Source organism: Ammodytes marinus (genome assembly GCF_949987685.1).
Source record: "Ammodytes marinus genome assembly, chromosome: 1".
NCBI lineage: Eukaryota > Metazoa > Chordata > Actinopteri > Uranoscopiformes > Ammodytidae > Ammodytes > Ammodytes marinus.
The window spans coordinates 2,053,879-2,069,700 of record NC_137230.1 but is presented as its reverse complement, the minus strand read 5'-3'; the positions used below and the strand labels follow the sequence as shown (position 1 = coordinate 2,069,700).

The window sequence follows — 15,822 nt, the reverse complement described above, 5'->3', positions numbered from 1 at the left end:
TGTTAAACAGCAGTCACAACATGGACATCCATTAATATAAATAAAATATAAGAGTAAATGATTTAATTAATTGATCAATTCATCTTTAATAAAAGTATTTGTTATAAATCCTTTTAAAAGATGCCTCAGTACAAAGTCATTTTATATTATAATAATCTAAATTTGGTTTATTGACGTTCTGGAAATAATTTGGAGCGTCTTGATTTTGCAAACCAAGCACATAAATCAAGTATTTCAAAAATGTATTTGCAAAAATATTGAAAATAAAAATAATGAATGATAATAATTAGAATATGACAATCTAAATCTTAATCTCACTGCTCTTGTTTCACTCAAGATTTTGAAGAAATAAAAAAGCCTGTTTAGTGTGCTCTGCAGCAAGTTACCAAGTTTTTATAAATACTGTTTAATTTGCTTTAAAAGAATAAAATGTGTTCCAGTGATTATTGATATTTCCTATCTTCTGGTATTTCCCCCTGTGCCATTCTTGTCTTGTTAAGTGATTAATGTCTGATAGTAAAAGATGATCCGCTCTCACTTGGCTGTTGTTACTCACTCTTTGGCTCCAGCACTGTGTATGTTTCCCCATTGACTGTCAGTTAGCGCCTGACTGCTGCTAATTGATAAGCTTTCCACTGCATTAGGCCAACAAGTACCCCGTCCAGCCCAGAACTGTCTGTGTCCGAGCAGCTGTTCACTTTTAGAACCAGAAGTAACGTGGCTCTTCCTGATACATGGCGAGACATAACAGAAAAAACATTTGATTTTAATTAGTCTTTTATTTAGTGTGCACACATTCTTCGTCTAAAAGGCAGCACATTAATGCACATTTTTGTTTAGCTGTTAATGTCATTTTAGAAACCGAAAAAATCTGTTTAACGGTTCCACACCTCTGCGTGTTGCTGTCTCTCAACCAACATGAATTTAACTGCAACAGGACAGACACATGAGACTGAGCACTGGTAGCACACAAGGAGAAAGGACATACTCTACTTTCACATTCAAGAAAAAAAATGCTCTATATTTATTCATACACATAGGGAAAGAATGGAGAAAGATACTTTGTCACCAACAGCCACTGTTGTGTTGCCTGCACTGCCATATTCCCTCTCTTCTCTTCTTCTTGTTCTTCTTCTTTGGAACTCAAAAAAATAATTGCTAATTGAGATAAACAACCTGGACCCTACTGTGCATTGGAATGTGTGTGAGTGTGTGTGAGTGTGAGTGTGTGTGTGTGTGTGTGCGTGTGTGTGTGTGTGTGTGTGTGTGTGTGTGTGTGTGTGTGTGTGTGTGTGTTTGTTAACAGGCTCGGAGTGAGCAAGGGGCACCTGATTGAGATGTATATTAAGGGGGAGCAGCAGCGGGAGGTGTGTGTGTGCACCCACAGTGGGGATGGGGGATTACCCTAATTGGGGCGTGTTGGTTCTTGGTTGGTCTCTGTAATGATGGGATTATGTCGCCCAGAGATGAGTAAAGGGCTTTTTACACCTCACCACTGTCCGGAGCTTGGCTGAGCTGAGCTGCCAAACACCTCCACAGACACAGGGCAAAGCAAACAGCTGTCACGGGACTGAAGGCAGTGTGTTCCAAGGCCAGGTAAAGCTGCTTCTGCTGCCACCTTCAGTGTATATCTGTCCTAATGATGGGAGGTTACTGTGGGGTAAAATAATGTGATCCCCCACCCCCCCGCCCCCCCCATTTCAAGGACGAGCCTAGCCTGGAGTGCACAACCAAGCCTCTGACTAAATGAGGAGGAGGTGGAAGAGGCCCCGTTATCCCTCCACCCCTCCATAGGTTTCCAGTTAGGAGATAAGCATGCTGCTCATGTCTACTAAAACCCCACTGATCATGCATTATAGATGCACAGGGAGCGCAGCCACTCCCAAGCTTTTCAACATGTAACACTAACAACACTGGCTTTGATCACAAATCTGATGATGTTTTTCCCTTTGGGTCCTGGTGTGTAAATTGTGTATATATATATATATATATATATATATATATATATATATATATATATATATATATATATATATATATATATATATATATATATATATATATATATATATTCTTGAGAAGTGGGACAAAACCGGGTGCAATGTTGAAAAAATACAAACAATTTTTCAATTTATGCTAGACCCATGAGAAGAATTGGGATCACAAGTATTCACCAAGACTGACAGAGGCCACAAAAAATATTTTCAAAATGTATATGACTATAGATATTTTATATCGATTTTCCTCTATGTTCTTCAGTTGAACTGTGTAATAGAATGTTTACTTTAAAATTAACAGCAATCAAGATGTGTTTCAAGTTTCAAAACACATTCTCATGTTAGGTGACTGGTTAGATTTTCACATATGACCAACCATTCCTCAACAACTATGAAATATCATTATGTATTGTTATCATAATAATATAAATCTGACGGAGTTGACACATATCTGACGGAGTTGACAAGTATATCTTATGAATTTGACATATCGGACCGTGGTGACAAAAACCCAGATAACCATCAAATACGTAGAATAATCAATAACAGTGATTTTATAACCGCATATTATTGGTTGAGCGTTAATTCAAGATTCACATTACAGTGTTTCAATCAGACTTGCTCTAAAAGACTCAGACCAAATCGCCTCATTTTGTATATCATCCTGTACTTTTTTAAGAATCATCCATGATAAAAGAAGATTGTGAGAGTTTCCATAAATACAGTATTAGAAAAACTAAACCCTATTTCTGTATTTAATATAATTATAATAACTTGAAAACCACCCAAATATGATGACGTCACATTGAATGTCAACTCCGTCATTGGCCTGTCACCACCGTCAGACAGGAAATCTGACGGAGTTGACATCTGACGGTGTTGACATATTTAATGTTTCTTAAACAAAACAAATGGAGTTAATCTAGTAGCCATTTGGTTTTACTGTTGATGATTGGTGCTAGTATGAACTACTTCAGGAATATGAAATTATGGAAACATTTCAAATAACTTCTTCAGAAATTGTAGGTCGGTGTTGACATATCAAGTTTGTGACGCATGACTTTCAAGATTTGGAATGTAAAATATTCTAAAACTACAGCACTTATCAGAGCCTGTCTGATATACATATATATAAAATATTTTTTGTGTCTAAGGATGAGAGAGAGCAGAGTAAATTTGAGTGTATTTGAGTGCGTTGAAGTCCTCTCAAGATGCCATTCATTCCTCACTTTGTGTCTTGATATCGGTCCCTGCTTTTCTGGAAAAGACACGGCTCATTTATAATTAGCAGATGAGTGTGTGCTGGTCTCAGGTATTGATTGGTTGAGATGGTTTTGGTGGTCACACACACACACACACACACACACGGTCCTTTACTGAGCCTGGTCTAACAGGGCAATGAGTGATAGACAATTGAAGAACATTTCTGTAGGCAATCATGTTCGGAATTTCAATCCATTTCACTTGTCAACTTCACAAGCGGCCCAGAATCTACCCAATGTATAAAGGTTAACAACAATAACAAATGATTATGAAATGATGCAGCCATAAAATGTTTGTTTAAATTATGTTATATACTGTATATTTATAGGGGAGAACGGGGGAATGTGAGGCATCGGGTAATGTGAGACACCCCCTGTATCTAGGCAATGGAACACATTTTATGTCATGTGAGATATATGTTTTCAAGCCCCTCTCGTTTACACTCGGCCATGAAAGAGAGGACCTCAAGCATGTTTTCTTCGCAAAAATTTATTTTTTGCATGTTAAAGTACATTTTCTTGCTGTCAACTTAATCGATTGTTGTGCCAAAGCAAATTGATTCAGGTAGAAAAACTTCTATCAGACATGTTGATGAACTACCAACATATCAAACCATGTGATGATGATAACTGAAGATTAGCCTGAATTGCTGAGAGAGGTAGTTTTTTCTCAAATTGTGGCAGTGGGGTAAAGTGAGACAAATGCTGTGGGGTAAAGTGAGACAGTGTCTATGCCCTCTTTTAATGAATCCATCATATTTGAGGTAGCAAGGAGACTAGTTTGAATAAGACAAAAGACAATGTGGGCTGGACGTGGGGGTTGATCGTTGAAGGGGTGTCAGCAAGGGCATGGTTTGGCACGTATGTATGTAGGGGACAGGAGAGTGACCTTTAACATCAATAGAGTCTAAGTAAAATGTCTTTATTCAATGAATGATCCCAATAAAACAAATGCAGAAAAATATTTATCAAAGACTGAAAAGATGGAAAAAGACAGCTGGGTCTAGTCCTGTGTTCTGAGTCCCAGGCTGTTCTAGCTGGTTCTGATTATTCTTTGCTCTGACCCCCAGACACTAGCTGGCTCTAAGGGCCCCGTGTTCTGACCCTCAGACTGTGTTTTAATCTTACTGGTTCTATCTGTCATTTGAACGTTAATTATTGAATATGAATTATATGTTGTATTTGATCAGAGTTTCTTTCAAGTGTTTTATGTTTTGCTTAATTGACCAAACCCCATGATTATGTTACTAGTCCGACATTAGTTTTGGAACATTTGATTTTCAAGCTAGCTGTCAGGATTCTAACTGTTACAACATGTGTTGTTATGGTAGTTTCAGTGTGGAAAAAGTAAGTGGATCAGTTTACCCCCTTGATTTCTCTGGTCTGTCTCAGTTTACCCCACAGCTGGGGTAAAGTGAGACACAAGATAACTTTTTTTTTAAACAATCATATTTTCACTGCCCTTCGTCTTGAATAAATTCTGCTAATGCCAATTTCTAGGAAACATCCTGAATTAATGGGAAATGTGTAAATTTGACTGATAAATCATTTTAGCTCGCTTAGAGGGGAACAAATGTATAAAGTGTCTCACATTACCCCGTTCTCCCCTATATATATAGTTCCATATTTTCTATATATTTTTATTCATAATTATTTCAATAAACAATGGGTTAAAATTAAGTACTGATAGATAAGTGTGATTACAAATATGTGATACAGTGGCACTGTGTGTGTTTAACAGGTTATCTGCTGCACGCTGGTGAACTGTAACTGTGACAGCTTCAAGCCTGGGAAGCTGAAGAGGAGACAGTGTGAAAACTGCAAGCATGGCTGGGTGGCACACGGTAAGAGCCCACTGCAAAGTCCCCACTTGTAATGCAAGGACATTCAATTCAGGCTCTTTTTAATAGTGAAATTAATAGCATGTGTGGATGGGGACAATATATTTTGACTGTGTTTTCAGAAAAATAGATACCACTTCTATTATCTGATAGAACATTCTTTTAAAACATTCAGCAGCAGACTATAGTAAAATCTTCCAACTGTTTCCCTGACTATTTCTAAAGTAGGAAGTCTAATGAAAACTGTTGACAGTGTGTTCTTTGGGTTATCCAGAGGGACTAGGACCTTTGATGGAAAAATATGTTTCAGGTGAGACAGTTTATGTTTTGCCACTCACATTTAAGTTTCATTTCTTGGCTATAAGGTCACAACTCAAGTCCAAGTGGGCTACCAAAAAGTGTGTGTTCAGCCTCAAACAAATAGTTAAGTACCCTTTGCCAGAAACATGATCAAGATTTTGTATTTCATTGGGGGGGGGGGGGGGGGCTGAGCCTGGGTGTGTTATTTGTGTTATTTTTGTAACAAAATTACAATAACTGATCTTTTCTGAGCTGATTGTTTTTCATGTTGCCATCTGTTTTTGTTACTGCTGAATGTGTGAATGTAATTCTCTATTCAATTCCATTATATTGTGGTGGAGACAGAAATTCCAGGCACGATTGTCTCAAAACCTAATGAAGCCTAAATTATATTCATTTATAGATACTAGGGATGGGCATTTTAAGAAATGTCATTGATCGATCATCGGGAAAATGAACGATCAATTATCGATTAATCATTATCTTTTTACATATTGAAAAATGCCAACAGAACATCCAAAATACAGCGTGTTTACCATAGACTGTATACAAGAGGTTTTTACTCAATTACATCTTTATTCCAAGATCTTCCAGGCAAACAACAATCTATCAAGACAAGGCAACTTTTTAAAATAAAATAATAATAAAATGTGGCGCTAGTTAAAGCCCGAGGCTATGAGCCAACAATGAGCCAATGCTACGATACCTTTAAAGTTTAAACATTTATTCGCCTCCTAAGATGCTGCCAAAGACTGCATAAGGGCACGGCACGTTTCTCTGAGTGGTAAAGGACCTAACGTTACTTCATCTAATCATCATCTAAAATGTGCAAATTAGTTCCCTGATGAAGGCAAAGTAGGAAAGCATAGACGCTAAAGTTAGCCACTAATGCTAGCGGCGCTAACGTGACACGTTAAACAGGGTCGGATGTAGGCTTCAAAGTACAAGTGGTACATAATTCCGTTTGTTTAAGTGTTGTACTTATACAAGGTTTCACAATGCTTAATTAACTTAGTTATTTTCAGTTCTAAAGCTGTCCGATGCCAAATTTCGCCTTGACTTCTTCCTGTTTATGTTTTGCCATCTACGGCAGCTCGCAGGCTGCTGCCTGAGCCTGTTCTGTTGTCTCCTACTACTAGTTAAGTATCTCCCCCTGCTGGTAGGATGTTTAATTGCTGCCCATACAGTCTATGGTGCTGCCACATAGTGAAATTCATTGCTGTGCTGCCGGACTCACACTGCGCAACACAACGGCTATATGATCGATAACAATTTCACGTGATCGACAATATTCTTAACGATCAATTATCGATTAATCGATTAATTATGCCCATCCCTAATAGATACTACTCTCAATAACAAATTTGAGAAATATTATATCCTTTATCATATGTAGAAACATGTCCAGATGTTCTTTAAGAGTACCACTGAATCTGTGTGGCATCGGCATTTTAGAATAATGATAAAGGAATGTACAAACAGCTATAGTGTATGTATGATATTTTCCTTTATCAAAAAATTCGGTCTTATAAGTCATTTATTGCACATACAGTATATCAATATTTGGATCTCTTTTGTGTGATCACATCTCTGACGTGTAAGCTTTCCACCAGCTTGACGGCCGACATAATACATTTTGTTTTCATCCCATATCATTATTTTAAAATCATTGTTTTTCTAAGTCGCTTACGTAATGTAATTGATTTTATAATTGTTATAGCTTATCCCCAAAAAACATTTTTAAATCCCATGTAGTGTCTCCCTATGACAGTCCAGGGACCAGTGTAGTTTCATAAAGCCTAATCCAAATCCAATGTGATTTGTGTATTCCAGCACTGAGTAAACTGAAGGTGCACCACATGTACCAGGGCAGCCAGGTGGAGATAGTGCACTCCAACGTGGTGTTTGACATCTGCAGCCTGATGCTGTATGGAACCCAGGCTATCCCCATCCGCCTCAAGGTCCTCCTGGACCGCCTCTTCTCTGTACTCAAGCAGGACGAGGTCATCCACATCCTCAACGCACTGGACTGGACTCTACAGGACTACATACGAGGATATGTGCTCCAGGTGGGCAGTGTGTGAGTGTGTGTGCCTGTGTGTGTGTGTGTGTGTGTGCGCGCGCGTTTGTTTGTGTGTGTGTGTTTGTGTGTGTGTGTGTGTGTGTGTGTACGTGCCAGGCCCGGTTCCAGAACAGAATGCCTTAGGGTGCATCTGAGATTACAGGGGGTGCACCAGTACTATACTAAAACCAGCTACCCAGCTTCAGTTCAGACTTCGCTTTTTACACAGGCCTTTCTACCAGTAGATAGACAAGCACTTCTGGGCAGTGGCGGAGCCAGAACATTTTCATTGGGGTGGCCAGGATGGGGCCAGTGATCATTTTTGGGTGGCAAGCACAAGGGCTTAGGTTTCGCTTCAACATAAGTGGGGGTCTGGGGGTACTCCCCCATAAAAAATGTGCTACGAACATACCATTTTGTGCATTCGGGTGAATTTTTATGTACTTATTTATGCCTTCTGTATTTAATTATTTATGGAGGACCTGGTACGCGCGCGTGTTAGTGCTAAAATGGAAACCAATATTACTGTCAGATCTATAGGGCATGGCTAGCCTAGCATTGCCAGCTCACCTGGTTCGGCCCTAGATGTTGAATTTTTTCTTTATATTAAAATAACTCAAAAATGTAGTGTTACTCATTTGATGTTTGGAGAGCTTCTAAAAACAACTTGGAGGCTTGGACCTTAAAACCCACAGTATGAGTGAACAAGAGTCGTATATAAAGGGAGTGGATTTACTGAGGGAAACATGGAGAGCCGAGGGTGAGAAGGGTTAAGGAAAGCATTTTGAAGACATGATGCAGTGGGGATATGATGAAGCAACAAAGGCCATGCAAACTCTTACTATCCTGCTGTGGTTCCCGTGGGTTCTACCAGCTTGGCGAGGCCTCCAAACTGTGCCCAGTGGATATTCATTTTAAAATTAGCAGAGATGTAAATATTGTCTTCTGCTTCAGATCTCGAGCTGGAGCCCGGCCGTCCAAGTGCCTGGGCTGCAGGCACTGTGTCAGTGCAAGTTCTTGTTTCGATTAGTACATCATCAAGTATTCAAGTTGGGCTGCGTTTAATTCATGTTAGCTCATCTAATGGCAAACGTAGAGTCAGAATTCTTGACAGGCGCCCAATGAATGCTCTGTGATGAAATATTAATGGCGGTTACGGCACGAACTCGCTCCTCGCTTTCAAAGATGCCCCAACTCACATGTGATTACTGCTGGGCTAAGGGAGAGAGGACCTGCTTGATCAATGTGAGCTGCCTTTTGATCACCCCTCCCTTACTTGGGTGTGTGTGTGTGTGTGTGTGTGTGTGTGTGTGTGTGTGTGTGTGTTTGCGTGCACGTGTGTTATGTTTGCGCGTGTATTTATTTTCCATTCCTTTGGGAGTGTGTATATGAGTGTACATGTCTGCTAGTACGATCCTATGCGAGTTCTTACCACGATGTGGGTGTGTGTCCTCTGTCTGCTACTGCAGGTAAATCCACATGATTTAAATGAAGAGAAATTACCTTTGAGATGAAACACTGTGTCAGTGTAATGAGGGGTTCTCAGGTTCTGCACTGCCTGCTTGTATTAACACTCCATCTGATTCCTTTATTTAGCTGCCCTGCCAGTCTGCTTTACACTGTCATGTCACCCAACCCACTCTGTGAATATGTATGAGCCACCCAACAGACACTTATAATGCTAATGATGAAATTTCTCTCTCTCCTTTTTTTTTAAAACTTTCCCTATATTTGCCACCTATCTATCTATCTATCTATCTATCTATCTATCTATCTATCTATCTATCTATCTATCTATCTATCTATCTATCTATCTATCTATCTATCTATCTATCTATCTATCTATCTATCTATCTATCTATCTATCTATCCATCCATCCATCCATCCATCCATCCATCCATCCATCCATCCATCCATCCATCCATCCATCCATCCATCCATCCATCCATCCATCCATCCATCCATCCATCCATCCATCCATGCATCCATCCATCCATCCATCCATCCATCCATCCATCCATCCATCCATCCATCCATCCATCCATCCATCCATCTATCTATCTATCTATCTCATACTCTTGCCCTACTGTCTGTAGGATGTAGCAGGGAAAGTACTGGATCGGTGGGCCATCATGACGTTTGAGGAGGAGATTGCGACGCTGCAGCAGTTCCTGCGTTTTGGAGAGACCAAGTCCATAGTGGAGCTGATGGCTCTGCAGGACAAGGAGGGCCAGGCGGTGTTGGTCCCCAGCACCCGCACCAACTCAGACATCCGCACCTTCATTGAGCGCAACGCCCCACGCACAGCTGCTGCCAACCTCCCTACGTCTAAAGTGGATAAGCTGAGTGGCAACAGCATGCATCACTTTGAGAACTTCATTAACAGCATGGCCTTCATGCTGCCCTTCCAGCTGTTAGGCTCGGCCCCTGCACCGTTCCTGGGCTCACCAACAGGGGCCATGCAGCAGCAGCTCCAGCAGCCAAGCCGCGGCTCCATGGAGCAGCAGAGTCACAGACGAGACCATCAGGAGCGGGAAGGTTCCATCCATCTCTCACACGCTGCAGAGAACAGCCTGCTAGGATCCAGCTCTTTGTCATTCAGCGCTGACCTAGAGCGAGGTGGAGAGAAGCCCATGGACAGCCTGTCCATCACCACAAAGATCGAGGCCGAGGACTTCTCCACAAGTGACAACTACTCGGACGGACCCTCCACACCATGCACGCCTTCCATGAGCTCTGATGTCATGCAGATGTCGCCCGAGGGCAAGCTGCGTTCCCTGGACAGGAACGGGGGTGGAGGAGGCAACGGGGGAGGGGGCTCTCTGAAGAAGGGTCGTGTATATTGCAATGCCTGTGAGAAGACGTTCTACGACAAAGGCACGCTGAAGATCCACTACAATGCAGTGCACCTAAAGATTAAGCACAAGTGCACTATCGATGGCTGCAACATGGTATTCAGCTCGCTGCGCAGTCGCAATCGCCACAGTGCCAACCCAAACCCACGGCTTCACATGCCCATGAACCGGAACAACAGGGACAAAGACCTTAGGAGCAGCTTGTCTGGTGACGAGAGCTCTCAAGGAGAGAAGATGTCTGAATATGGAACCCCCATCCGCGTCTGCTCTGCAGACAGCCATAAGTCTGTGCCCAGCTACATGGTGAGCCATGTGGACTCCAAACTCCACAGCAGCTCCTTCCCTAGCATGGGCCAGAGTGGCATGCTCTTCCCCAACTTAAAAACAGTTCAGCCAGTGCTGCCTTTCTACCGTAGCCTGGTAACCCCTGCAGAGCTTGCAAACACCCCAGGGACACTCCCCTCCCTTCCTCTGTTGTCTTCATCTGTACCAATCAAACCCATCACAGCCCATGAAGCCTACATAACAGACCCCATACCAAAGAAAAAGTCTAGGAAGTCAAGCATGCCCATAAAGATTGAGAAGGAGTCGGTGGAGCGAGATGAGCAGATGGAGAAGAACAGCAGCTCAGAGGACGAAGGTCCTTTACAGGGCAGGGAAAAGGAAGAGTGTTATATGAGCCAAGCTGAAAGGCAAATCTGCTCCAGACAAGCTTGGGAGGAGAAGGAGACAAATGGGGCTTACATTGGTGTAGAGAAAGACAGGGAGTTTGCCAAGGATCTTCTGGACCAAACTTTAGATCAAGACACGACAGAGACGGACCCAAAAGTTGATGAATCAAGGCAAGCTGAAGCTGAATCACGGTTCATGGCCTGTGAATCACCAACCTTCAAAAACAAACTGACGGAGAATCACTGTGACAACGACTCACTCTGTCAGAAAGCCAATGGCAACCAAGAAAAGGAAGACAGGAAGCGTGCAACCGACAAGACTTCAGAGCTAGTATGGGATGGATGTGAGCACAGACAGAGCCATGCTCCGCTCACAGGCTCAGGCCAGGAGAGGGACGGATCAGACAGCTGTGTGGATCATTCAGGCGACTCCGGTTTGTCTCACCTCGACTCAGATGCCGACATGCCACACCACTGTGATATCTGCAATAAGACATTTAAGAACCCGTACAGCGTCAAGATGCACTACCAAAATGTCCACCTGAAGGAGATGCACATGTGCACAGTGGACGGCTGCAACGCTGCCTTCCCCTCCCGCAGGAGCAGAGACAGGTAAGAGTCCTATGTTGTTGTTGTTCCAGCGCAGGTTATGAATTGTATTGTTACTGAAAAGGCAAGTATTAATCAGACTCTAAGGTATTTCTGGTTAACTCATCAGTTGGCAGTTTTCTTGTGGTTTCACTCTGGTGGTATATCAGTATCTTATCCTGGGAACATTGGTTCTCAACCGCAATCAGCTGCTCTAGTTTAGTTAGAAAAGGGCTTGAAGGTTAGGGAAGGGCGAATTTTTGACACTTAAAGATGTGAAAAAAGAGGAAGGGTCAGACATTATTATTATGCCTTAAAGCAGGGGTGTCAAACTCATTTTGGTCCGAGGGCCACATACAGCCTCTCTGATCTCAAGTGGGCCGGATCAGTAAAATAATGGCAAAATAACGTACATATGTCAAATCCAAATCTTTAGCTTTGTTTTTCAGTTATATGCTTTATAACTCAGCCTACATATGTAACCTACATTATCACGGATCACAAGGGATCTCTGTAGCTCCCAGGAAATGTCTTAGTAAAGGTTGCTGCTGGCCATGGGAATAGGAGGTGCGGCGCGGAGCGCCGCAGCAAAAATTTTGGGGGTATTTTGCTCAAAGATGCCAATACGCACTAATGAAATAAACAACTGTTTATTTGAATACACAAATACAACAGGCATTGACCTTACAGTTGTCCAATTTTGTTTACTATATGTACAGGGACACATTTTGTGCAAACATGCAGACAGTACAAAATACAATTAAATAAAAGTGCAACTTCTACTGTTTTGATTTCCATTTTAAATACAGAGGTTATTTGTTGTTTTGGAATACGTTTTTCCCAATTTAATTTAATTTTAATTTAACTTACTTTTTTTTTTTTTAAATGCTCAGAAATGTGTGCTCTACAAGTCGCGGGCAGGATGTTTGACACCACTGCCTTAGACACTTGACACAATCAATCATCAATATTAGCATGCTATTTAGCCACATATATTGGCCTATTTACAGCCCTCAGAAAACTGACAGCTCTTCTTAGATGCAAGTTCATCAATTCATGGCTTAAAATCCTGAGCTGTAGAACTTTCAGCAGACATTCCTAGCTGTAAGCCACGTAAGTTTCCTAACAGTTGGGAGCGTATGCAACGTGCGGATATGGCACAGGCTCCATGAAAAAAAAAAAAAAAAACATTTTTTTTTTTTTTTTTTTTTTTCAGAATTTATTCAAATCGGCCGAATTGATTCGCGGGCCACATCAAAACGTGTGGCCCGCGGGCCTTGAGTTTGACACATGTGCCTTAAAGGAAGCTCTCTGGCACTTTGCAATACATTGTATCATCTTTTTTAAATTGGTCAAAACAAACATGTACTATGTGGTTTATAAGGGCCTGTGTCCACTGGATGTGCTTTTATCAAGGTGGAGCGCTCATTGCACTCTTTTCGCCGCGCTCTGGGCGGGAACCAACAGCTGGACGTTCGATAAAAATATTAATTTAATGTATTGCCTGTGTACACGGTGTCCTGCTGCTATGATGTTATCATAGTTTTCTAGCCACCGACGCCAGACCGCAAACTCAGTGCTGTTTAACGGCTCTGGCTACGTCTGTCGCCGTCCGGCATAAACCCTGCCGACAAAGTCAGGGTAATGTCGGCATGGAAATGCAAGCCAGATCTAGGGTAACCATTCCATACCAAATCATACCGTACAAAACCAAACTGTACTGCTCAGTGGAATCGAGGCAGAATACAATTAACAAAGTTTTAATGCAAATTATTATTTTCATCTGCAGGCACAGTGCAAATTTGAACCTGCACCACAAGCTGCTGACCAAAGACTCATTGAGCCCGACCAACAGCATCTACTCGCCCTCATCCCACTGTAGAGACAGAGACTCTGTTGGCCTAGACTACTGCCAGGACCAGCGGGACAGAGACCTGCTCCATCGAGACCCCACCAGCCAGGCCTCCGTCATCTTCAGAGGGTACAATCGCATGGGCCTGGTCATCCCTATGAGCAAAATGTCTGCTGCAGCATACAGTGATGAGGCGTCTCCCTTGGGAGAGAAGGAGGGATTGCGCAGAGGAGGAGAAGGCGGTGCTAGTGGGGAGGACGGGGCGGTCCTGGACCTGAGCACCTCTGCTCCACCTCGGGGCAGCGGTAGTGGTCGCTCTTCCTGGGACTCAGATGCAGCAGGCAGTGAGGAGGAGGACGAGGGGGGTCTGCTCCCCATGGAGGACAGTGATGAAAGCATGGACGGTGTGAGCCTGGGAAGGCCCGGGGGAGAGGGGCTACCCCACCAGGGAGACACCACTCTGGGCTCCATGGGGGAAGGAGGACCAGGCGGGCTTCAGGGACCAGGGGGTGGATCTCCAATAACCTGCCACGTCTGCCAAAAGGTCTACAGCAACAAGGGCACGTTCAGAGCCCATTACAAGACTGTCCATCTGAGACTGTTGCACAAGTGTAAAGTCCCAGGCTGTGATACATCCTTCTCCTCAGTGCGAAGCAGGAACAGGCACAGCCAGAACCCAAATCTTCACAGGAATCTAGCTGTTAGCTCGGGGGCAACAATGGACCAAGAGTAGGTATTTGAGCCCATATGCCAATTTGACTGATTTCCCTTGAACCAATTGTCTTTTTGTTGTCGTTTATCCAATTTCAAATTAGCACTTTTTCAAAATTACATACAGTAGTCAATCCTGTTGTCATGTTTGGGGGAAAAAAGAGAGAAAAAGGTACAATCAGGAGGTCAACTCTATAAAGTATAACATGCATAGCATGTCTGTGTTTTCACACACATTGGCCAGTGAATTAATTTTCATAATTGACAAATGCAACCTCAATGAGTACAATCATTTGTTTTAATACGGGACTTATCTTTTTGTATTGGTTTGCCTTACAGCCCAGTTTACACCTTACAAAATGTCATTTGTATGAACTGAATTTGTCCATGTGTTGTCCAAGTGAGAGTTGTGCCTAGAATCTGTTTCATGCAAGTGATTTTTTTTTCTGGTGTTTTTTGCTGTCAGATTCCCTGTGAAGCTGTGCATAATGTATTAACTGAATACAGTAGTGATGTAACCTTTACATGTGTCATTACATTCATTTGGACAATGGTCTTCAAAAAGAGTCTTTGATGAAAGCTATAGTGTTGTGAACTTGACCAATAAGTTATTATATGGCGTTTATATGATCTGTCTTTACTGTTATGGTTGTGACATACTGCTAATGTTGACCAAAGATTTTCTCAGTCCACAGGTGTGTGTGTTAAAACCCCATCACACTGTATGAGGGGTATGCAGTATTAAAAGGGCCCACCCTATCATCTACTTTGTGATTAACAGCAGTATTCAGATGTGGGCTCTGTTGTAAAATAAACTGAAATTTGCCCCCAAAAAACAAACTACTTTTGACTGACTGGGGTGAAATGAATCTCTTGATTGTGGTGGTGTTTTTGTAAAAGGAAATCTTCTCACAGATCTACACTTGATTAAGGCATTGCTCTTGTATTGTTCTTGTGGTTGCTTGCAGTATCCTGATTGACTGGACAAACAGCTAAAAAAAAGTATTTACTGTGAATGAGTCAAACACTGAGAAATAATAATTTAAAAAATAAATGCAATTTATGATAATGGCCCCACACATGAGCACACCCTAAAAAAGAACTGGTAAACAAAATGTTTATTGAACTGTATATTCTGTGAATAGAGTCATTTGTTATTTGACAGATACCAAAAAATATACTGTATAAAATAGATTAATTTCACCACTTTCTCTCTTTTTTAAGTATGAATGAACAAAAACATTATCTTCTATACGTCTGATTATTTCACAATGGTTTACTGTTCTGGTTTTGCTCGGTATTCTGCGTATTTTCATTCTGTATTTAAATGCAATTGGACAGATTTAGGATCCCATCTGTTTGTAGCTTGGATCTGTTTTGAAAAAAAAACAACATTTGTTAATAGGTGTTCATGTTTCCTTTGATTTAATGTTACAATATTAATTTCAATTAAATAAAAAGCCATATGTTTGCAAGCCTCATTATTATCAATTTTTTCTATTTCTATTAAAAACTAGCACAAATGTGTCATTGTGGAAAAAATGTATTACTCTGTATAATATAAATATATTATGAGACAACACTTAATTGTTTACAACACAGGAGTACAGATACAGATGGGTGACAAATGAAAGGACACACCAACATAAAGTGTCTTACAGCTCACAAACTCACACTTGGCC

At 41.6% G+C, this 15,822-nt stretch overlaps 1 protein-coding gene across 2 annotated transcripts in view; it reads left to right on the top strand.

Annotated features, from left to right (window-relative positions):
- The window catches only part of bnc1 (basonuclin zinc finger protein 1), a 20,960-nt gene extending 5,351 nt beyond the window's left edge, over positions 1 to 15,609 (top strand). For both annotated transcript variants that reach the window (XM_080052841.1, XM_080052842.1), the window contains exons 2-5: positions 5,001 to 5,103; positions 7,234 to 7,469; positions 9,560 to 11,601; positions 13,367 to 15,609. In XM_080052841.1, coding sequence (XP_079908967.1) covers positions 5,001 to 5,103; positions 7,234 to 7,469; positions 9,560 to 11,601; positions 13,367 to 14,162 — 3,177 coding nt within the window. In that variant the 3' untranslated portion in view covers positions 14,163 to 15,609. The remainder of the gene's footprint in view (positions 1 to 5,000; positions 5,104 to 7,233; positions 7,470 to 9,559; positions 11,602 to 13,366) is intronic.
- The last annotated feature ends 213 nt before the right edge of the window (positions 15,610 to 15,822 follow it).